The sequence below is a fragment of the Anastrepha ludens genome, chromosome 6 (genome assembly GCF_028408465.1).
Source record: "Anastrepha ludens isolate Willacy chromosome 6, idAnaLude1.1, whole genome shotgun sequence".
In the NCBI taxonomy this organism is placed as follows: domain Eukaryota; kingdom Metazoa; phylum Arthropoda; class Insecta; order Diptera; family Tephritidae; genus Anastrepha; species Anastrepha ludens.
Genome location: NC_071502.1, coordinates 79,251,943 through 79,274,517, shown reverse-complemented (window position 1 = coordinate 79,274,517; position 22,575 = coordinate 79,251,943). Strand labels below are relative to the sequence as shown.

The window sequence follows — 22,575 nt, the reverse complement described above, 5'->3', positions numbered from 1 at the left end:
CAGAAATTTCAAATTTTTCAAGTATTTATTTTAAATTTTTTACTAATTATTTCAATAAATACAATGAAAACACAAAATGCACCACGAAAACAAATTTTGTCAAATAATGTCTGGCATTGCCTCCTCTGCACTTTTCTTTAGCCCATTTATAAAAAATGTCTAGACATTTCATATTATTTTAGCTTTTGGAATTTATGATGGTAAAAATGTTCGGCATATTCGTGACAAATCACGAATATTCCTGAAACGACGATAATTAAAATAACATCAAAACTGTTATAATAAAATTTTATTTTAGCCGCATTGCCACAGTATGGAAATAAAGTGAAGCAAGTTATGTTGCCATTAATGACTCAGAGGAAATATGAGATTTAATTGGACTTTAACGTAACGATATTCGTAACAAAATATACATTTCCAAAGTCTCTTTTTTAAGCCCGAGACAGAATTGCAGAAGGTAATGTGTTGACGGGCACCCGCTGTCAAAATTAAAACACATTTAATAGTATGAAATTGCATAGAATTTCGGAGGAGACGGATTCCTTGCCGGCTATTTTTACGGCGGCAAAATACTTAGATTAATTTTTATCTTCTATTCCCTTTATTTTGAGTTAATATAATACAATAATATTTATGCGGCCACCGTAGCCGAATCGATTGGTGAGTGACTACCATTCGGAATTCACAGAGAGAACGTTGGTTCGAATCTCGGTGAAACACCAAAATTAAGGAAAACACTTTTCTAATAGCGGTCGCTCCACAGCAGGCAATGGCAAACCTCCGAATTTTTTTCTGCCTTGAAAAAGCTCCTCATAAAAATATCTGTCGTTTAGAGTCGGCTTGAAACTTTAGGTGCCTCCATTTGTGGAACAACATCAAAACGAACACTACAAATAGGAGGAGGAGTTCGGCCAAACACCCAAAAAGGGTGTGCGTGCCAATTATATATATATATATATATTGAGTTGATGTTATTGTTGTTGTAGCAGTATACTTAACCCTGTCAGTGAAGTGTAGATTACCGGTCGTCTTCGTCTAGTTCATCTAGTGCTAGGTCCAAGAAACTTGATGTTTCGACAGGTTGGGTCCAGAGGGAGAAGAGTGTTAGATGAGTAGGTTTGATGGGGCATGTGAAAAGATGGTTAGTGTCATGCGGAGTGCCTAAACATACTAGGCATATGTTTAGTATGTCGGCATCAATTCTGGACAGATAGGAGTTTAACCTGCTACGTACTGTTTTTTGGTATGTTCCCTTACTGTAGAATAGATGTGTTGAGGTGCGTACGGCAACGTTTTTTCTCTAACTTCTAAATAAATTCTGTAAAGAATGCACGTAAAAGGCGACATACACGAGGAACATTATTTCAAACTTAAGTTACAAACATGCAATGTTACAGTCACTGTTACCCGTGTATGTTTGAAACAACGTTTAAGTTCCGGTTGAAGTTTTGAAATTGTTGGATTTTGAAGCATGTTGGAGACAATGTCACCTGACGAGTTTTTTTTTTTTTTGTAATAAAAACATGAAAAAAACATTTGGTTTTTTTTTTTTTAATTTGGTTGTTTCCTAGATTTTGGTCGGTTATTTTTTTAACAAGTGACTAAAACAGAAACACAAACAAAGCAAGCGACTTGTGTTATCATAAGATGGCAATTTCCTAATTAAGAAGAAGTTGGAACAGTGAGGCTTTTCAACTTCAGGAAATAAAGCAGAGTTCAAAGACCGGCTACACGAGGTTATGGAGGCAGAGAACGTCAGTATAGACGAATATGTGATCCAGCTGGAAGCTGAGAAGTCATCAACCAAAGAGGAAGAGAGGGCAGGGAATCCAGGACCATCAACAGGTGTGGGCATGAATGTGATGATGACCATAATATCAAAAATGTCGTCGCAAATATCATCGGAAATTTCATCGCAGGTTTCACAAATGTGGAAATGCAGTATACACGTATGTATATCACAGTTAAAATCACAGAAGACATACATACTTTGCTGAATAGATAAAGGCATTTATAAGAGGTATACGAGATTTGTACACGAAACGGAACGGTTACTAAAATTGTCCTTTTCATTGACACAAAAGTAAGCCAGTCTATCTGGTTGAAGTTGACGAACCTACTTCAATGGAAAGGAGAGAGTTATTTTCTCAGTTTACATGACCCAGAAGCTCGAATATAAAGTTTTATAACTGCAGCAAGACTGAACATATAGCAAGCAATTATCATCTACCACGCAGACCAGCTCTAAGGAGCGTGAACTGATTCTCACAACTGAATGCCCGACAAACAATAACTTGACGGTAAGGAACTGCAAATGATTGGTCCTAAGTGCGTACCCTAGACATGGGAGCAACGAACTCGATCATGCGCTCAGACTTTGTTAACGGTAATGTGGATCCATTGGTTGGCTACAAGCTCCTGACAGCTACAGAAGAGAGAGTTACGATTTCCGGAAAGGTAGTTTGCGAGGTTGTTACTGTAGATTTGCCAATTATTCTCTCAATTTTGCGGGTGAATACAGTATTAACTGGCGTAACTTTCATGCTGATTCACTTTATAAAATATCATCGAGTACCGCATAAGAACACAGTGTACAGTCCAGAAAGGTAACCCTAAGCCACCGTAAACAGATTCTGCCAAAATCTGAAGCAATCATATGGGCTAAAGAGGAAGGAGGCTGTGGGACAAGTGAAGTTTGGCTTGGTGTTGTTGATGTTGTAGCAGCATATACCCCGTACATGTATGGGAGTACTGTTGGAGTGATAATCCTTGGCCGGATATACATACATCCGGGCTGCTTCAGTAAAGTATAACCAGCTGCCATGGGAGTCATACGTGGCTCATAAAATCTGCTTACGGGACGACAAATATAATCGTTGGAAGAAAACTGACAAAAATGAGAAAATACTTTATATAATAAGCAAAATAATTAAGACTGATCCCTCGAAATAATTAAAAGTACAACGTTTTTCAAGAGTCCCCTTCTTCCAATCAAATAAAAAACTATGCATATATATGTATATACAAACCTTTTAAGTTTGAAGACGGTTCTTGTTATCCAATTTTTTATTGAGAAGTCGTGCGTGCAACTTGTACGTAAAAATGCAAAATTTTAATTTGAGTTTAAACTGCATTACCGGCTAAGAAATCATAATCAGAGAACATATATTTTGACAATTGCTTTTGACAATTAAAATCTGCTCGTCATTCGTGAGAACTTGGAAAACTTACAAATTTACTTTGCCTATATATTTTTTTCATTTTAAAGGTAAATTGATAAATTTGATTGGCTAATTATCTTTCTAAATCGCAAAAATTTCAGTTCAAAATAAAGAAAAATGTTTGGCCGTCAAAGTGGTATTGGTGGAGGTAATACAAGCAACAGTTCCAATTTGGTAGAATTTCGAGCTGGGCGTATGAACATGATAGGTAAGATGGTACATCCAGATGCTCGAAAAGGCTTGGTATATCTTACGCAGAGCGAAGATGGATTAATGCATTTCTGCTGGAAAGATCGTACCACAGGAAAGGTGGGTAAAAATCAAAATCTTTTGCATTCATTAAATTACTTGATTTAAATTTTGTAGGTTGAGGATGATTTGATAGTTTTCCCTGACGACTTTGAATTTAAACGAGTTGATCAATGCAAGACGGGACGTGTATATGTGTTAAAATTTAAGTCATCGTCACGTCGTATGTTTTTTTGGATGCAAGAACCCAAAATTGAAAAAGACGAAGAACTATGCCGTCGCGTAAACGAACTAATGAATAATCCCCCTTCGCAACAACGTAATAATAGTGACAATGGTGATTTACAGTACATGTTGAACAACATGTCACAACAGCAACTAATGCAATTGTTCGGAGGTGTTGGGCAAATGGGAGGATTAACATCTCTATTGGGTTCAATGAAGTAATGAAATGAATTTATGGGTTTGGTATTATCGATATTAATATATATTATATATCTTTAGTCGTACGGAAAGCAGTTCGCGCGGTACGGCACGCAACGCCAGTAATACTACGGCAAGCAATTTACTCACACCAGAATCTAATACGGCACCTAAGACTCCTTCTGCACCCAAAGTGAAGGGCAACAATAGAAGTTCTGCTGGAGCTACAGCTTCCAATGTAAATACGTTACCTGGTAAGTTTTAGATAAATTAGTTTAAATATAAACTATAGTTTTCAATGTTTCATTCTTTCAATACAGCATCATCTGCAAGCCGTTCACTGAATGTTGATTTATCGACTGCCATAACTGGTTCGGAGGCTATTAATCAATTAATTTCAGATCCAGATCGCGCAAAATTGCTATCGGTTCACCTACCTGAAAGTGAAGATGCCGATGAAAATAGAAAACAGCAGATCAAAGATACAATCGCATCGCCACAGTTTCAGCAAGCACTTTCGTTGTTTTCGAATGCACTTCAATCGGCACAACTAGGGCCCGTGGTCTCACAGTTTGAATTAACATCAGATGCCGTTGCTGCTGCATATGCAGGAAATTTAAAGGAGTTCGTTAAGGCATTGGAGAAAGAATTGCCGGCTGGCACAACTATGGAAACTGCTAAAGCTAAAGAACCGGAGAAAAATAAAGAACAATTAAAAACAAATGAAGATGAAGAAAACTCGCCTGATAAAAAATAGTAGTTGTTAACAAAACACGCGTCCATTATTTATACGAGACAGCAATAAAAATAAACTATTTTCCTTTAACTATTGCTACGTGCATATGTATGTACATATATCATAATAGAACTTTCTTGTAGGCAGCTTACCAAGTGCGGTCTGGATGGGATTGTCCATCACAGTCGCCGGAACCATCTCCATACTTGTGGATTGTCCCAAAAGGGGAGGGATGTTAGATAAGTTGGCTTTACGAAACGAATGAAGAAATGGCTAGTGTTAAGCAAGACATTGCATGAATATATGTTGAGCATGACGGAGTAGTTCTTAGATAAGTGGAATTTTAATCTGATACAAAATCCAGAACATAATTGTACCATTATTTCGGTGGTGCTTTGTCTCTGATTAAGGTGAAAAGTTTATGATTAGTTTTCAAGTCTTATATTGGGCAACAGTAAATTTTTGATATTTCTAAAACCAATAATTAGCACCAATTTACCTAGCTCACGGCTCTAATTACTGCTTGGGTGTCTCAGTAAATCTTTATCTTCCTGATAGTAGTTATACAAGTAAGGCTTCTTTGCTGGCTACCTCAGCTTAGAAGACACACCATGTTCCCTGCCTAAACCGGTAGATTTTGATAGTTGACGTTTTCAAGAAGTAAAAGGAAAGAAGTCGTAGATGAGCTGGTTTGAAGATAAATATGGCTACTTAATGGGACAGATTTCTATCGCCAAGTCGTTTACTAACTGCCAAGTCAAGTTCAAGGGAGCGCGGCCCGCGCAATAGTTTTCAAATTCCTTTTAATCTAGTTCAAAATGGATTTTTTATTCTTGCTGCGACAGCATGAACAAATTTCTAAATACATTTCTGGGAAACGCTACTGAGTGACAGTCCTTGGCCCACATAAATTAAGCACTTTTCGGTAAAGTATACCCATCTTCCAAGGGCACGACATATTCTTTTTTTTTAACTAATACTTACACATGTAGGTTTTACACAATGATTTCCATCACAAGTTACACTTATGAACAATATTACAAATTTTTAATTTAACAAAACAACGCCTAAATGTCTAAAAAACCATTCCAAGGTACTCCCTTGCTATGGGGTACTCCGAGTAATAGTGTTTAAATTTTGATGCATATTTGTTGCGCTGCTGCGGTTTTTTAAGTTCATGAAAGGTTTTTGCTAAATAAACAAATATATCAAGTACTTTAGCGTGAGCTTCTAATTTTTTAAAACAAGATATAGCTCGTTCCAATATGCTTATCCCTTTCATAACATTTATCATTTTGCGCTCCTCATTTTCACTGGCTGCTACCATGCAGCGTACAAATAAAAAATCCATTTTGGCGCGATCATAAATGCCGCCGTTCTCATAAATTTTTTCCATGCAGTTTTTAGCAGCTTGAAAAGCTTTTTTCGGCATTCTCATTTTAAGAAGAACTTGTGCCAGAACCATGTCGATAACTGCTTGCTCATATTCCATATAAGCCGATGTTGCCAGAACGGAAGCCCGAATAAGGAACTCCGCTGTTTCAGACGATACCCGATCTTCGCAAATCGTTGTGTACGCTTGAAGCACCAAAACACGCACTTGCGTCAAAACATCCAAGTTACAATTATAAAGTAGATGAATAACACGTCGTGCTGTATTGAAATATCGTTTAGCGATTAACACAGATGCAAGTTGTAGATGCCCCGCATTTTTATCCAGCAGAAACATTTGACTACATGCTTTGATTGCTTCCTGCCAGCGGCACCGATAAATACATTGTTGTATGACGATGTGATATTCGCTAATCATCCAATTGTTTGCGTTTGGGTAACGCGGAAAACGGCTACGGGCGTGATTTTGCACCACAGCGCTCATTTGAAGTTCTCCTTGGACATTCAACCACAATGCTAAGCTAGCGAGTACTTTACTAACACTCTCTGAATTACCGATATCGCCAAAGGCCCATGTTTTCTTCAATTGAAGGAGCAACTGAGCATACAACGATGAAATTTCGTGACGTCCATAGAGACACCAAAGCGCAGATCTTAAGGCTAGTGAATTGGACGCATGCTCTAGGATGGAGTTCTTGTTATTCAGTTCGTCACTCTTGAGTAGCAATTCGAAGAGATCCAAAGGCAAATACCCACACTGCACACCAAATTTCACAACATATTGGATTGCTAACGATAAAGATTGTACCAGACCAGGATCTTGAATGTCGGGCAGACTTTTTTCAAAGGGGTCGATCTTGTTGCTATTAAGTAAGCAGTACCACGAATTTGCTAAATCTAAACAACGTTTATCGCCACATTCTTGTGCCAACATAATGCATTCCTTTAGGGCGTTTAATGCCTCGCGACGATGGTCGAAGCAAGCATGCAATACTGCTAAGTTGACACTAAAGTACTGAAAACCCTGTAAGGAAAGAACTTAGTGTTAGAATTTTCATTTGGAATTTTTTAAAACTAACCTTTTGTTCACATTGAGTCATCATCTGCATAGGGCCTCGATCGAAGGCACGATGCAGGGCATCCATAGCACCGTAATAATCTCGTAACCTTAATTGATTCATGTAACCCAAAAAGTACGCTTGCGAATTGAGCGGGTTGTCCTGTATTATTTCAGTTAATTTATTTTGAAGCTCTATAGGCGGCAGCGCACGAAGCTCGTTGTTCTCTAGCAATTTACATTGTTGAGTTACGAAAAGATCCGCCTGTTTTGGACTCCATTTACTGTGGAGGTTTCGATCTTGGTGCACGGTATCTGTGTCTAATGCAGATCCCTCTAATGTGTTTCCAGGATCGTCCGCATTTCGTCCAAGAGGGCGCTGAAATACATTATCCTGAGCATTGGACGCGGTTGCCCCTATTCTTCGCGGCCCAATCGCCAGTGAACGTACTCCTGTAATCAATCCGTTATTAATGTTTTATAAAATAAAGAGGTATATGTTTGCTTCGCCTAACCTTTTTCATAGTATAAGCAAATATTCTTATACAGAGCCATAATTTCCGGAAAAGACAAGCGTTCCAGAATAACACACACACGTCGAATATATAGCCCCACAATACTAAATTGACTGACACCCAATTCTTCTGATAGAAGATTATCCCAATTCTGGCGCTCAGCAAAGTCACAGAGCGTTGCAATGCCGAGAGTAAAAATATTGGACATAGCTTTTTCGAAACTTTCCAAATGCAAGACATTTATTTTATATCGTGGAGAAGTAAGTAAATTGTACAAGTCATTGTAGGTCATATCGGGGTACTGTATCAATTTTAGTAGTACCATACAAAAATTTCGCCGGGCCTGCAAAGGAAAGGCGATTCCTGCGTCGGTAGCGGCGTTTTTTACTTTGAGATACTGCTGCACTAAAATCAGAACAGCAACTTTGTGAGGAGGAGGTGTCTCTATTCGGCTCGTATAAGTGGCATTACGCGGATCCAAAGCATCAAGCTCTTCATAGTGCATTCTAAACAAATTACCTTTCACCTCAAATTATCCTTGCAACAACTTATATATATCAGTCCAACGAAGTGGCAAATACACTTTAAAATTTAAATAAACACACACAAACTTGATTTTCATATAAGGTTGCTCCCAAAAGTACTTTCCTAAATTTTTTAATGGTAAAGCAGTGCTGTCACCAATGTTTTCAATAGGTGGTACTTTACGAGCTGTTCGATTTAGACCGACCGCGCACATACGATTCGCTTTTACGATTATCGGAACTTTTCCTCGATTCCAACTATCTGAAGATATCGATGGTTTTCGAGAAAAGAGACACAACTCAAAATTAACTCAAATTCGGAATTTTGCCGTTAAAAGCAAAAATCACTACAGAGTTTATATATTTTTATCTGGAAAAGCGTCATAAGCGAATCTTGAAGCAAATGGTGTAAATGTCGTTTTGTCAGGTGATCGAATTGGCGCGTCACTTATCTAGAAAACTGACCCAACTCAGTATTTTGTACTTTTGAATTATGTCACTTTTCTCGAAAACCATCGATATGTTCCCACGACAGCAATTTTCTCCCCCATTCCTAGTTCCCTCTTTCATTCGTAATTCACTTCCCGACTGTCACCATATAAAGTTTTAATAGCGAGTTACCGCATTTGTAAGTAATACAGTCTCAATTACCTTGCGAATTACGAACAAATCGTTATCTTCCCTAATTAGCATCTGGATTTTATCGAATTTTGCTGTCAAACCGAAACGAAAGGTTCACCAAAGCAAAACTAGCAAACGTTATTGAAACCAGAAAATGTTAAATTTTAATAATGGAAGCAAAAACAGATACTGTGAAAAAAAGTATTATGTTGAGGAGATTTCTAAACTGCTTAATAACTGTGAAAGACCAAGATGTCTTCTAAGGAGGAGTTCCAGCTAATGAAGCAACTGCAACTTCCAGTACCTCTGAAGATATCATTAACGTCTGAAAGATTTACTCGGAAAAAAGAAAGTATTATATTTCGAAGAGTTTATAATGGGGTTTTCAGTAAGAGCGCTTCAACTTTTGAACTTTTTTGAATAAAACACAAACGGTTTGACTTTTTTAACTAATTTTTTTTTTTATTATCGAGTTTGAACATATACATTTAAGTATGAAATTCGATTTCTTTTGCATGACCACCGTGTGCACGTTTTACGAAGTCCAATCGTTGAACCCAATTTTCGACCACTCTTTTGCATAAATCGGCCGAAATTCCAGCAATTTCGCGTTCAATATTGGCTCTGAGCTCACAAATCGTCGCCGGCTTGTTACTGTAGACCAATGACTTCACATAACCCCAAAACGGGACGGCTTGTTAAATGGACCGTAAAATGGCCGTAATGCTCTTAAAGTAGCAGCAACAGAACGATTATTTTCATAAAAAATTTGCACGATTTGCAATCGTTGCTCAAGTGTGTAGCGTTCCATGATGAAATGTATACTAATGAAGTTTACAAATGACAAGCGAAACATAAAAAATATTGCGTCGTTCGCCCTCCCTATCGGAAAAAAGTTGAAGCGCACCTATTGAATAACCCTATATGTACTTGTGAATATTTTTATAAAATATCTCATATTTCTCAATATTTTAAGAAGAGAGGCTTATGAACTTTCCTTTAAAAATAATTTTCAGACAAGCCGAAGATTTTTTTTTTTAAATTCTGCGAATTATAAAACTAATGAGGACTTAACTTCAAAGAATAAAAACGCCTTTAGAGTCGCCTGGCCGTGGCTCAAAATGCCAATTCGCTCATTCCGCAGGTTTCTGTCTAAGTTGATATCTGCACATAGCCAGATGACAGGCACTTCCGCCTGAAAAATTCTGGAAACTATCCATCGGCACATATCGCTTTGTTTTGGGGCGGTATTTCCTGCACATATGCCTTTAAGGCGGCCGCCGTAGCCGAATGAGTCGGTGCGCGACTACCATTCGCAATTCACAGAGAGAACGTTGAGCATTACCTCCATCGCAGCTGTAGGGTAGGTGCGCATCGCTCACGTGATGCAATACTGCCAACTCTGTATGTATGTTTTTCTTTCCTTCGGGTTTGATAATAAATAAGCAATTACAAAAGGTTCGATATCGTCCATCATAAAAGCGAAATGGCGCGTATTCAGACGTAACAGACGCTTTTGGCTCCAGGTTAAATCTTATCAGCTTTGATTTTATATTACCAAATTTCACCACTCCCTAATGTTAAGCTAGATATACACGAGGCAACCGTTGAAGCAACGTGTTGCCTTTGTTTAAGAAACACGTTGCGACCGTTGCTTCAATCTCAGTATTGTGTATAACTGTGGTGCAGGAAAGGTACAAGCGGAAGATATGTAAAATTAAATTTTTTAAATGATCGACGAAATACGTAAAATTACTTCTCTTATTATAATTGACGAGCTTTTGTACGAAAATGAGGAAGAAGAGATGCAACAAAAGAAGAGAAAGAAAATTTCGTCCAAAAATTGGCTTTTAAAAAAATCGAATTTTCGAACGAGAGGCTGCTAAAAGAACTGAAGGAAAATGAGCCAGCGGACTATAAAAATTACATGAGGATGGACAAAGCCCTGTTTAGAAAATTGTTGGACTTCGTTAAGGCCAAAATAACGAAACAAGATACCATAATGAGAGAGGCAATTTCAGCAGAAATTAGACTGGCAATAACTTTGCGGTATCTTGCAACAGGAAACTCTTTTGCGGACTTGAAATTTTCGACGGCGGTATCTCCACAAGCTATTGGAAATATTGTCATTGAGACATGCGATGCCATCAACGAAGTTTTAAGGGACTACATTAAGGTTTGTCAGCTAATTCTTTTAACATTACATATCTTAAGGTAATACAAATATTTTTAGCTACCGAAAACTTCCGCTGAATGGTTGGTTGCAGCTGCCAAATTTTGTGAAAAAGCAAGTTTCCGCATTGTTTCGGAGCTCTGAATGGAAAGCACGTTAGAATAAAAAGGCCACCGCATTCTGGTTCTAATTATTTTAACTACAAGAAAACATTCAGCATTGTACTGATGGCGATTGTTAATAGCAACTCCGAATTTATGATGGTGGACATTGGTACAAATGGTAGAATTTCAGATGGTGGTGTCTTTAATAACACTAATTTTTTTAAAAAATTCGATAGAGGCCAACTAAACTTACCAAGCTTAAGCCCAGTAATTGGTGAAGCACCGACTCCATTTTTTTTTTTTTTTTGTGTCGGATGACGCCTTTGCTCTTCGTCCAAACATAATGAAGCCTTATGCACACAGCGCCTTATCGCCCTCACAGAATTTATTTACTAAAATGCTCAGTTCGCCAAGGGTAAAAGAGGAAAATGCATTTGGAATATTGGCAGCAAGGTTTCGAGTAATGAATACTACCATAGCTCTTTCGCCCGAAAAAGCAAGCAAAATAGTATTAAGTTGTTGCTCCTTACACAATTTCATAAAGAAAGAAATTGATTCCGCTTACAATGGCGCAGAAGATATTAGCGAAATTCCAGTACTAAATTTGGAGCCAACTTTTGGTAGGAATTCAACATCTGAAGCAAAAACAGTACGAACCAATTTATGCCAAACCATCTATGCTTTACAAGGTTCATAAAGAAATTCAGGATTGTTTTCTCATATTTTTATTCAAAGATTTGTTTTGCTTAGTTACTTAAGGGGTTATACGCAGTTATGACTTTCAAAAAAATAGATTTTTTTTTATTGAATTTTTGTAATGTACATATATTCAAAAGTATACGCACGAAATTTGAAGTAGATCTAAGCAATACTTTCGGAGTTATACCTAAATATGTAGAGATGCCTCGGCACGTTTTAAGGTAGGTATTGAAACTTTAAACGTGTTTTTTTCAAAACGGCATTTTTCAAGTCGGTGTACACGATATCTCGAAAACGGCTTGTTTGATCGGTCAACCGTTTTAACTCAATCTTTAAAGATACATTTTCTAGTAATTAATCGTTCCTTTTGTAAATCTGATACTTATTTTCCATTTTTTAATCAATTTACGGCCAAATTTTAACGTAAAAATCGAAATAATTTCTTTTAAAAGCTGCCATTTTTTGAAAATCCACTATTTTGATTAGCCGAACGATTAATTACTAGATAATCTAATATATTAACAAAATTTGTTTGGTTTTTTGATTTCAGATAATCCAATCCTGAGTTACGATGTACACCGTAAATCGTCTTTTTTTAAAGGAGGTTCCAGAAATGGCCTGCAGCGCGCTCTATAATCAACATTTTCATAAATAAAAAATTTTTTTACGTTCTTGAAGGATGCTTTTATAACCGCCAAAAATTTTCAAATTAAAATATTCTGAAGTTTCTTCAGGATAAATCCTTGACAACCCGTCTTTTATTTGCTTCATAACTGCGTATAACCCCTTAAATACTGAAAAAATAAAAGGAATAAAAAAGTAATTAAATTTTATTAATTCAATTGAAGTCTACAACTGAGAGTAGGTCTTGAAATGACGAATACTGCACTCTATTTGCTTCATCAGCATCTCCTACATGAATGATTTGTGGAGAAGACGATGAGCTGAACTGGATTGGAGTCGATTGAGAAACAGACGCACTGTTTGAAACATCGCTCATTGATATTGTTTGCGATATTGGCTTATAAATAGCATGTCGAGGTAGGTATGTGGACGTTTGGGTCTGCACAGAATCCAATGTCAATTTCTCCAGCTGTCCCAAAATAAAAATTTCGTCGCAAGCCTTTTTCGCAAATAGCTTTTGTTCCACTAATAATTTGCGATATGAGCACGCCCAGGCCTTTGCGTAAGTATCGGCTTCGTCGCTTTCTTCTTTTTGTGCCAAATTTTCAATATGCCTGGTAGCTTTTCGTAATAGCTCGTTCCTCTCACAATTTTGTGAGCTTCTAGGTTTCTTCGTACTTGGCATAGGACTCTGAAAGATTAATAGGAATGTAAAGTTAGAAAACATACTTTTTCCAGTGGCTCGCTGCATGCTATTATAACTGACAGTTTTAATTAAATTTTTGATTTTTCTTGTTGAGCTTGAGGCCAAGTATAAATAAAAAACAGGACGGCGTCGGTATTTTGGTTTTTATTTTCGTCGCTACTTCGATCTGATGATGATCTCAGGCGGAGATCGAAATGTCGTCGAAAATAAAAACCAAAATTCAGACGCCGTCCTGTTTTTTATTTATACTTGGCTTCGAGCTCAACAAGAAAAATCAAAAATTAATAATCAAATCAAGGCCAATAACAATTTTCAATATAACTTAAAATAAATATACTTACCCTTGAAGCATTGTCATCGTCTGAATTTATTACTGTACTGATTCCAGGCTCGGGCATCTCTAAATCTCTTAAAAAATCAAGGGCTTCAAAATACCATAAATTCGGTTCATACAGGTCATCAAGGCCAGCACCACTTTTTCACTTTGAATTTTTTTTTTTAACTCGCGACTGTAATCAGTGCGCATGTTTTTGATTTTGTTTTTTACCGTATTCACTGTAGCATTTTTATCAATTTTATTGTATTCATTTTTTAATTGCTCGTAGGCTTTTTTTCTAAAATTTTTATTTTTATATTTTTCACTACTTACATATATCCCACAGCTCTCTCAAATTTTTATATTCGTTAATAAAATGAACATAATTTTCATTATTTTCAATTGCCATTTTTTCCTTTTTTACTTTATTTTACTCCGCACGAACTTTCTTCTTCGCTTGTTTTCAACGAACTGAACGAGTAAAAGCAGTAAACAATGATACACACGAAGCATCGGTTGCAGCAACCTATCCCAAAAATCAAATTTATTTGATATTTCAGGCAACGGTTGCAGCACACGAAAATCAATCAAAACAGCTACACACGAGGCAACGGTTGCTTTAACATGACCGTGTTGCTGCAACGGTTGCCTGGTGTGTATTTAGCTTTACGTGTTTCGATCTTTTTCTTGATTATGCTTGCTGCAGTCCACAAAATTCATCAACCCGTTTACATATGGCATATTCCTCAAAAATTGACAATAAGTTGCCAAGACTGTTTTGAAAGGTTTTTCTTTATAGAAATTGCTTTGGTGGAATATTTTGGTCTGTTTAATTATTATTCACGATATGACTAAAAGAAAAGGAGAAGGAATAGCTAATTTAATTGCGCAATTGGCTGCTAGTAATAAACAGTTGGATTAAATTCATAAACGACGTTTACTGAGGTTTCAAAAAATTATGGCAGCAATACGCATGCGAAATTTTACATCATACTTTATAATAAGTAATAAGTGCAAAGTGTTTGGGCACACTTTTGTTTTGTTATACGAATGCATAATTAATAATATTCAACAAATATTTTATTAGAATTATGTCAACAAAGCTATTTTCTTTGCCGGCGTCAATATTATTTAGTTTTTACTTTGACGTTTCTCTTTACATTCATGACATAAAAATAATAATCGGTAACACAGGGTTGTATTTAAAAAAGTATGGTAATAATCTAGGATTATTTTATAATCCCAGATTTCGGGAGAGAAATTTTGTATGGGTAATCTCGCTTTTTAATTACGGACGTATTTTATATGTGGGCGTATTATTATTGTTTAATCATAGCTGTCAAAAATTAACGATTGAGACTACTTTTCTATCAATTACCGCTAGCACTAAAGCAACCGCTAGCAACATATAAATTTAGGTCTAATGTTCAAAATCAATTTGTTTTGATTAGCCGTTAGTATGCTGCTGGGTTTGCAAACAGTTGTCATTTTTTTTAGTTACCAAAGTTTATGTATTAAAATTATTGCAAATCGACGAATATGTGTGGACGTCAGTGTGAAGTTATCCAAATGCTATACAGGTTACCATTACACAAACCAATTTGTAACGTCTATTCATATGATTAGGGAAGACAAATTCTCTGTTATCCCTCATTTTGTTTCGAATCATTTTATCTTTTCGTTTTCGTTTTTGCGTTTCCAATTTTGCTTTTTCCTGCTACGTTCTTCCAGCTCTCGTTCACAACATCGTCGCATCGTCGCCGTTTAGTGTTTTGCATCTGTGTCTGTTTTCGCAGCCAATTTATGGCTGCACAGTTTTCAACTCGGCGCAATTTGTTTTTAACCATTGGTAATCATTGACGCAAATTCTGGCGGCAGAATTAAAGAAGGGAGTGCAGATTGCAATCAGATTAGTAAATTATTATAACAATAACAAGTGGTGCATTTGTATGCAAAAGTCTGTATGTATATTGTTTTTGTGCGCACCGCGAAATGCTCTTATCAGAAACAGCATAGCAAACAAATGACAAAGCTAGTGTACATATTGGTATAGTATGTATGTATGTGAATGAAAACCGGAGTACTGTAAAACAATAGCAACCAATTGTGCGGTCGAGAGTGTGGTAATTTTTTATATTATTTGTACATATACTTACATATGTATGTATGCACGTATTAGATTTGGTAGCGGTTACTTATATGTGTTGTTTATTATTCGTTAATGGCTTTACATTTGCAAAGCAGATTATTTATGAAAGTCTAAATCTGCAACTACTTGGATTGATTTGAATATAAATAAGAGGAAAAAGGAGAGGAATTGGACTGAACGAGAGAGCTTGTGTTTATATTGTATATACTTGTAGAAGCGGCTGCTCAAAAGCGAAAACACCAATAAAATATCCGAAGTGCAAGGCCTCAAAAAGATATTTGTAAATGAGCATTAAAAGTGAGTGCAAAAGGCACAAATAATATTAAAAAATACACATTTACTCCTACAGATGTTTTAATATCCCCATATAATAGAAGATGTAAATTATTGGAGAAACTTGAAGTATCAGCTAAAACAGCAATACCAGCAAAAGTGAAAAGCCGAGACAGGAGCGAAGAAAGTCATCCCTCCACTCGTCTTCCTGCCCACCTGGCATTCAAAACACCCGCATGCCCTTTATGCTTATGTAGTTCGTTAGTCGCAAAGCTGATTGCTCGGTTCTCGCCCACCCCCTCCCCAGGTTGGATAGCCGGCTCGGCTACCTCTCTGGTACATTGCGTTGTATGTTGTTGGAGCAAATAAGCAGAAAAATCAACTGAGTGCAGGAGGGGAGCTGCAAAGTCGTCTTTGCTGTCGCAGCTGCTGCCACCGCCATTCGCTCTGCTACCAGTGGGAATAAACGAGAAATTGCGTTTTATCGCTTGTGCTGATGAAATGTGCTTGTTTTCGGAAATTTCCAAATGTCGAAAATTGTCAAAAAGGTGTTTTAACAATTGGAATAAAACTATGAGAAATTATGATAAAAAATGCAGTTACATATGTTTATGTTTATCATTGAAAATCACAAATTAAATCTGGAATGTACCTGTTATATATGTATATTGATAAAGAAATTTAAGAAAATGTCGCGCGTCTTTAATGTACCATACATAGTTTATGTACATGTTTAATGTTATGAAAATGTTGGCACACTTAAGAAACTTATGAAAATGCTTATAAAAAATAACTATAATAGTGAAACAAATTTGAAAGCGATCATCATAAAGTTACAATGCCTCCTTCAAAAGAAAGAAAATAAAAAATAAAGTTTGTAAAATGTTTTGTGAAAAACTCTAAAATTGTACCAAACAAATAAGTGAATTAACTTTTAACGGTGTAAATGAAAAACTGACAACAATTAAACTTCAAAATTGGCTCGACATTCTGTGTAGGATTATCCCTCAATCACAGAAACAATCGATAAGGTAAGCTGAGACGAAAGTGAGTAAAAAATATACACAATAAAGCATATAAATTCAGGGACACATTGGTCGGAAAAAACTGTAAATAACTAAAGCCTTGCCGAAGCGAGTTAATAATCTCTAAAAGGGCGACCGTGAAAAGTTAAATTGTTGCAGTATTCGCAGTATATGTAGTACGTGCATGTAGTTAGTTCTATGTACACATATCCAGAAATATGTGTGCTTTTACTTCAACGTACATGTATACACGCATATGTAAATAAAATTGAGAGTGGAGTACTATGGTATATGATTTTGGTTTGTTTTACAAGTTTTGGAGAATGTTCACTCAATTATTTTTATATAATCTATAGCCATGGTACCATATTTATACAATTATTATTAAAGCTTTGATAAGCAGTAAAAAGGGAGTTTTTACACTCCTCTATATTAATTTGCGTGAGAAAGAGGAAAATATGAACGAAATAAATTAAAATGCCTTTACAATCAAATTTTATTTGAAATATTATATCAACTATTGATACACTCAGTTATTCCCAAGTAAAATTTAAAAACAACAGTAAATTTTTTTTTGTATTTTCTAATAGGTTGTGCTCTAGGCGATTTCTCATTCATTTTGGTCTAAATTTGAGCAACGTATTGGTTTGGTTGACGCTTTTATTAACATAGAAAGTAATAAAATAAAATCGAAATTAAGAAAACTACTGGTGCATACACATGTATGTACATACGTATATTATAATTGTATGCCATCAGATGTGCAAACATATATATGTATATATATTAGTTGTTAAAAATAAACTTCCTCAAATTTCCTTTAAATTTCAGATTTAAATTTTTATCAAAATAGTTTTAATGAACTCTGCATTCTGATGATGTAAGTAGTTATTGCAGCACTTGACAAAACCTGCCGGCCGTCGTCGCTTTTCTCCTGTAACGGTAGGCAGTTTCGACAGGAAATTGCATTATAATCTTTGGTATTTGATCGATAAATTTCTTTATAGAACCCAAAATCAATATCTAAAAACTCTAAGATCTTATCAAATTCTGCAAGAATTCGGAAAATCAAGCAAAATGCAATCAAGCAAAAATTGGCTTGGGCTTGCGAGGCACATTAAAGTATATCTTTTCCAAGTTCTGGACAAAAAATTCACTACAAGATTATAGATAAATGTTCTTGTTTCGAGAGTTTGTAAATAGGTACTTTTACGAAGAGAATAGTAAGGTATATACATTTATTTATTTATTTAGTTTTTACGGTCTTAAAACCTAATTTATACATTTATATGCTTATATGCTAAGTAGTACAATAATATTCCTATATGTATAGTAAAAATAATTATAGTTCATAGTTATCAAGTTTTACAGCGTAATTTATAGTTTAACATAATTAATGAAATACAGGGGCCGACAGAAGTCTACATAGACCCCTCCCTTTCGTTATTTACAAAGTAAAAACACTTTGCTTAAAAATGTGTTTATGCAATTTCATTTGAAATCTCCTTCTAATCGACTTAAAAAATAAATAATTGGTGCGTACACTTCTCCTATTTGTGTCGATGTTATTCCGCAAATGGAGGGATCTACAGTTTTAGGCCGACTCCTAATGGCAAATGGTTTTTATGCGAAGCTTTTTCCTGCCGAGAGGCGACCGCTATTAGAAACAACTTTTTCTTTTATTTTGCTATTTCCTGCACGGAGATTCGAACCTACGCTCTCCCGAATGGTAGTCAAGCACCAAACCATTCGGCTTATTCAAGGTAAATCGCATTGCTTGGTTTTAAATTTTTTGCTCGCTATAAAAAAGAAATCAACAAAATATAAGAAACCATATTTATACATATTTTATATATGTTTATGATTCCGATGGCAGCCGGTTCTCCGTACCGGAATGCCTCGGATTTTTCTCGAAACTGGACCTGCCCAGTACGTTACCCCTACCCCCTCGTCTATCGTCACAGGACCAGCTCTATTATGCAGAAAGGCTAACATTGAGTTTAATCCTGGACCTACCTGAAGTTTATTTCTGCTGTATTTGCCAACGCCGGATCCACCCAAAGTCAACTTCGGTTACATGTACCATACTCTGCGGCCTCTCCTTCGGATAATGCGCCGGTTCCTCTGTGAAACTCTCGTTATAAATTTCTTTCATTTTGCTGACCCTATCTTACTATAGGCACCGTCGTAGCTGAATGGGTTGGTGCATGGCTACCATCCGGAGAACGTAGGTTCGAATCCCCGTAAAACACCAAAATGAAGTTTTTTCTCATAGCGGTCGCCCTTCGGCAGGCAGTGGCACACCTCCGAGTATATTTCTGCCATGAAAAAGCTTCGCATAAAAACCATTTGCCATTAGGAGTCGGCCTAAAACTGTAGATCCCTCCATTTGCGGAACAACATCAAGACGCACGCCACAAATATGTGGAGGAGTTCGGCCAAACACCCAAAAAGGGTTTAAGCGCTATGTATGTACATATGTATATACATATATTCGCATAGCTGTGTTGTTTTATGTTGAAGAATGGATTTGTTTTACTTAAACGATGTGAGAGGTCTACACAAGAGATGAAACGATTAAGCCTGAAAGAGCAAGTTTTTTATTATTCTATTAAATTTGTGTTTAATATTAAAATAATCACGTTCCCGGATTACATACGCGATATATGGGAGATATTTAAATGAATCCACTTGTTTATGTTGATAATGTAACGACAAATTTTAATGGAAAAATTCACTGGGGTATGACCCCAATATTAATAATCCTAACTCGGAGAATGATTTTTTTCAAAAGTTCAAAAGTTATTAATAAAATATGCTTAAAGTATTGCTCCTTTCTCTGACCAATTATACGAAAATGATTCCACTTACATGGGTGTACAATTCTACTGTATGTTCACTTATGGTTCTACTTTATATTTGAGTTGTACTAAACTTACGACCAGAATAGGAACTTGGAATTGTCCCTTATCAACTACGATGAATAAAGATGTAGCCAAAATCAAACCTTCTAGCGAATTTGCGGTATCAGCTGATTTTCTGGCGTAATAAGTTCTATGACTGCAGTTTGTTTACAACAGAGGTTTGCAAAAACTGAGATTGTATTGGTCATATACGAAAAATCAACGCAACCACTGCTCATTTTACTTCGTTGTCGTCTGAACATCGACTGATTGGAAAAACATAAGAAACATTTGAAATGAGCAGGCACAATTGCGCTGTCAATTCCCCTATGACGATTTGACACAAGAATGATATAAAGAAGATTGCGCCCATCAGAGCGTACGTGACGTCACGTTTGCAGAGTTGTGCAGTATTGCCAACCATTTGATCTTCGCAATAAATTTAGTGCTTTTTTATACCGAAAATGCGACAATTTTTAAGTTTGGTGTTTGTTTCTTTTTGTTTTTAATTTAAGGCTACCGAGACTTTAGGTTAAAAAAAACTGTATTATTATACAAAAGAAGTTTAAAAAAGGCCACTCTGAGAAGATTTTAGTGCTAATGAAAATTAGTTGATTCTTATAAAATGTAGTAGTTTGAAAAAATGGTGGGGAAAATGTTAAATATTTTGCAAATCATATTAAATTGTTCAACCAAGTCGTGGATCTACACATTTTATAGTGTCTAATATTGTTGCACAGCCGCTGATAAGATTGAACAATCTGTGAATGTGGATTTTAATAGTGCTGATGGAGTTGCGCCAGGAGAAGTGCCTTGAACGGATGGTGCCACTGGATGGATGGCGGAAGCAGTGTTGATAATTTGAAAGTGAAAATTTAATTTTTGGCTCCATTTAAGGCTATGCAAAAATATTAAATGCCCCTCTCTCAACTCTTCTTAAGATTGAAAACCTTTTTACACATTTTAAAAAGCCTTTGAATTTATTGAATGCGAATTAAAACCATAGAGATGTAATCGTTTCTTCCGGTCATCAATCCTTAGTGAGACATAGGACATTAAGAGTTATATTCATTGTAAAAATAAACAAGAAAATACCAGAAAATACTAAAGAAACCATACTGACATTTTTACGAAAAGAGTACCTTATCTAGTTACAGAACTTTAAATATAGAAAAAAAGTCGTTCCCTTAACAAAAGAGTTTCGCTTAACAAAAAAACTCATAAATTAAATTGTACATAAGCATAACACATTTATTTAAAAAAAACGCACATTCTACAGTCAATTTGTCACGCATACAAAGTTCTTTAAGTAACACAATAAAAATTTCGTGTTTTATTTTCTTTAAATGGGCATTTAGTTCGTTTTTATATCCAAAGCTAGGCAACTCTGCAGTAGCGAGAGAGAGATTTGAGTGCCGAAAGCAGAAGAACACCAACAACACCGGCAATCGCGGGCAATGCCACCAGATGTTAAAAAAAGTAAAGCTAAATAAAACTGAGTGAATTATTTAAATAATTATTAAAAAATGTATATTTTACAAAATTATAAACATGACATTTTAATTAGAAGAACTAGAAAAATGTCATGAAGAAAGAACTAAAACTCCGAGACACAAAATAATAAAAATAACAAAAAAAAAATGATAAATCAAGTTACGAAAATGGTAATCTGGCCATACTGGAGCTAAAATCACGTAACTAGTTGTCAAATTCGCTGAGCGCAAAGTAACGGGACCACGATGGGCGCCATCTCATTATTCTTTGCATCATGGATTTGACAAAGTTACTCTCACAATTTTGATTCGGATGGTGAAATTTTTAATCTAACCTAAGATAAGACTTATACATTAATACGTTCACATATAAGTAGATGATCTACTTTTTCGTGCTAACTCCCAATCCGTATAAAATGTAATATCGAATTTCGAATGCGTATTGCTGCCATATTTTTTGTAAACCTCAGTAATCATCGTTTACGGATTTCCTTCAACTGTTATTAGCAGCCGTTTGCGCAATTAAATTAGCTATTCCCCTTGTGTTTTCTTCATATCGTTAATAATAATTAAACAAACCAAAAACTCCAAAATATTCCACCAAAGCAATTTCTCTGAAGAAAAACCTTTCAAAGCAGTATTAACAGCTGATTGCCGATTTTTGAGGTAATCTGCCATATGTAAACGGGTAAATTAATTTTGTGAATTTATTGGTAGTTAATGCATATGTGAACGTACTTTTACTAATCTTTCGGATGTCAAGATTGTGTGCTAGTTAGAACGAAATCGGCCAAGTGATGCAGTTTCTTGGAAGTCTATTTTAAACACACAAAATAAAAAACCGTAAATACGATTTTCCATAAAATCTCGACCCCTATCTGTAGCGGCCTAGTTCTTCAAAAAGTATTTCTTATTAAATGGCTAATACATACATATTAGAGCCCTCGATTTTGTTCGCAAATTTTCGAACAGCCCGGGTAAATGAGCAATGCACACCCGTTCGAAGCTCATTACTTGAAAATTTTCGAACATGAGCCCAAAAATATCGAGGCTGTTTTTTGTCAGCACTTTTTTTTTTAGTTTTAGAAATTTTGTATACACAGTGCTATCGTCGTTAGAAAACTAAGGAAATGCTGATTTATAAAATGAAAAATTTTTGTTTAGCTACTCAAATTGTTCAAAAACTCTAAAATTTCGAACAAACATCAGTTGAGCAATGAACTAGTTTTGAGTGGGTATCGAACTACTCGCTCTGCCCGATACCCCGGTCCCTGGAGATCTAGCACATACGTATCCCGAGAAACAACTGTTCTCATATGCATTTCTAATGGTTTTATTAATACGTTTGATAACAGTTATTAGATGTGAAATT

General features: G+C 35.8%; 4 protein-coding genes across 5 annotated transcripts in view; 2 read left to right on the top strand and 2 right to left on the bottom strand.

Annotated features, from left to right (window-relative positions):
- Window positions 1-3,162: 3,162 nt before the first annotated feature.
- On the top strand, window positions 3,163-4,719 carry LOC128866506 (proteasomal ubiquitin receptor ADRM1 homolog). Its single transcript, XM_054107310.1, has 5 exons — window positions 3,163-3,268; window positions 3,323-3,530; window positions 3,588-3,913; window positions 3,975-4,147; window positions 4,214-4,719. Exons 2-5 carry the CDS (start codon window positions 3,339-3,341, stop codon window positions 4,648-4,650), a joined length of 1,128 nt encoding a protein of 375 aa, XP_053963285.1. The 5' UTR covers window positions 3,163-3,268; window positions 3,323-3,338; the 3' UTR covers window positions 4,651-4,719.
- Window positions 4,720-5,415: 696 nt separating this feature from the next.
- LOC128866505 (anaphase-promoting complex subunit 5) lies at window positions 5,416-8,277 on the bottom strand. Its single transcript, XM_054107309.1, has 3 exons — window positions 7,594-8,277; window positions 7,101-7,531; window positions 5,416-7,045 (listed from the first exon to the last, which is right to left on the bottom strand). Exons 1-3 carry the CDS (start codon window positions 8,096-8,098, stop codon window positions 5,705-5,707), a joined length of 2,277 nt encoding a protein of 758 aa, XP_053963284.1. The 5' UTR covers window positions 8,099-8,277; the 3' UTR covers window positions 5,416-5,704.
- A 3,528-nt stretch (window positions 8,278-11,805) lies between these two features.
- Window positions 11,806-13,782, bottom strand: LOC128867927 (uncharacterized). Its single transcript, XM_054109553.1, has 2 exons — window positions 13,386-13,782; window positions 11,806-13,029 (listed from the first exon to the last, which is right to left on the bottom strand). The coding sequence occupies exons 1-2, from the start codon at window positions 13,440-13,442 to the stop codon at window positions 12,553-12,555; spliced, it is 534 nt and encodes a 177-aa protein (XP_053965528.1). The 5' UTR covers window positions 13,443-13,782; the 3' UTR covers window positions 11,806-12,552.
- Window positions 13,783-15,095: 1,313 nt separating this feature from the next.
- The window catches only part of LOC128867459 (protein argonaute-2), a 39,092-nt gene continuing 31,612 nt past the window's right edge, over window positions 15,096-22,575 (top strand). The window contains exons 1-3 of one of the 2 annotated variants that reach the window (XM_054108664.1): window positions 15,096-15,483; window positions 15,605-15,806; window positions 15,884-16,813. The gene's annotated coding sequence lies outside the window, so the exon portion shown is untranslated. The remainder of the gene's footprint in view (window positions 15,484-15,604; window positions 15,807-15,883; window positions 16,814-22,575) is intronic. The other variant, XM_054108665.1, reaches the window with a different exon arrangement.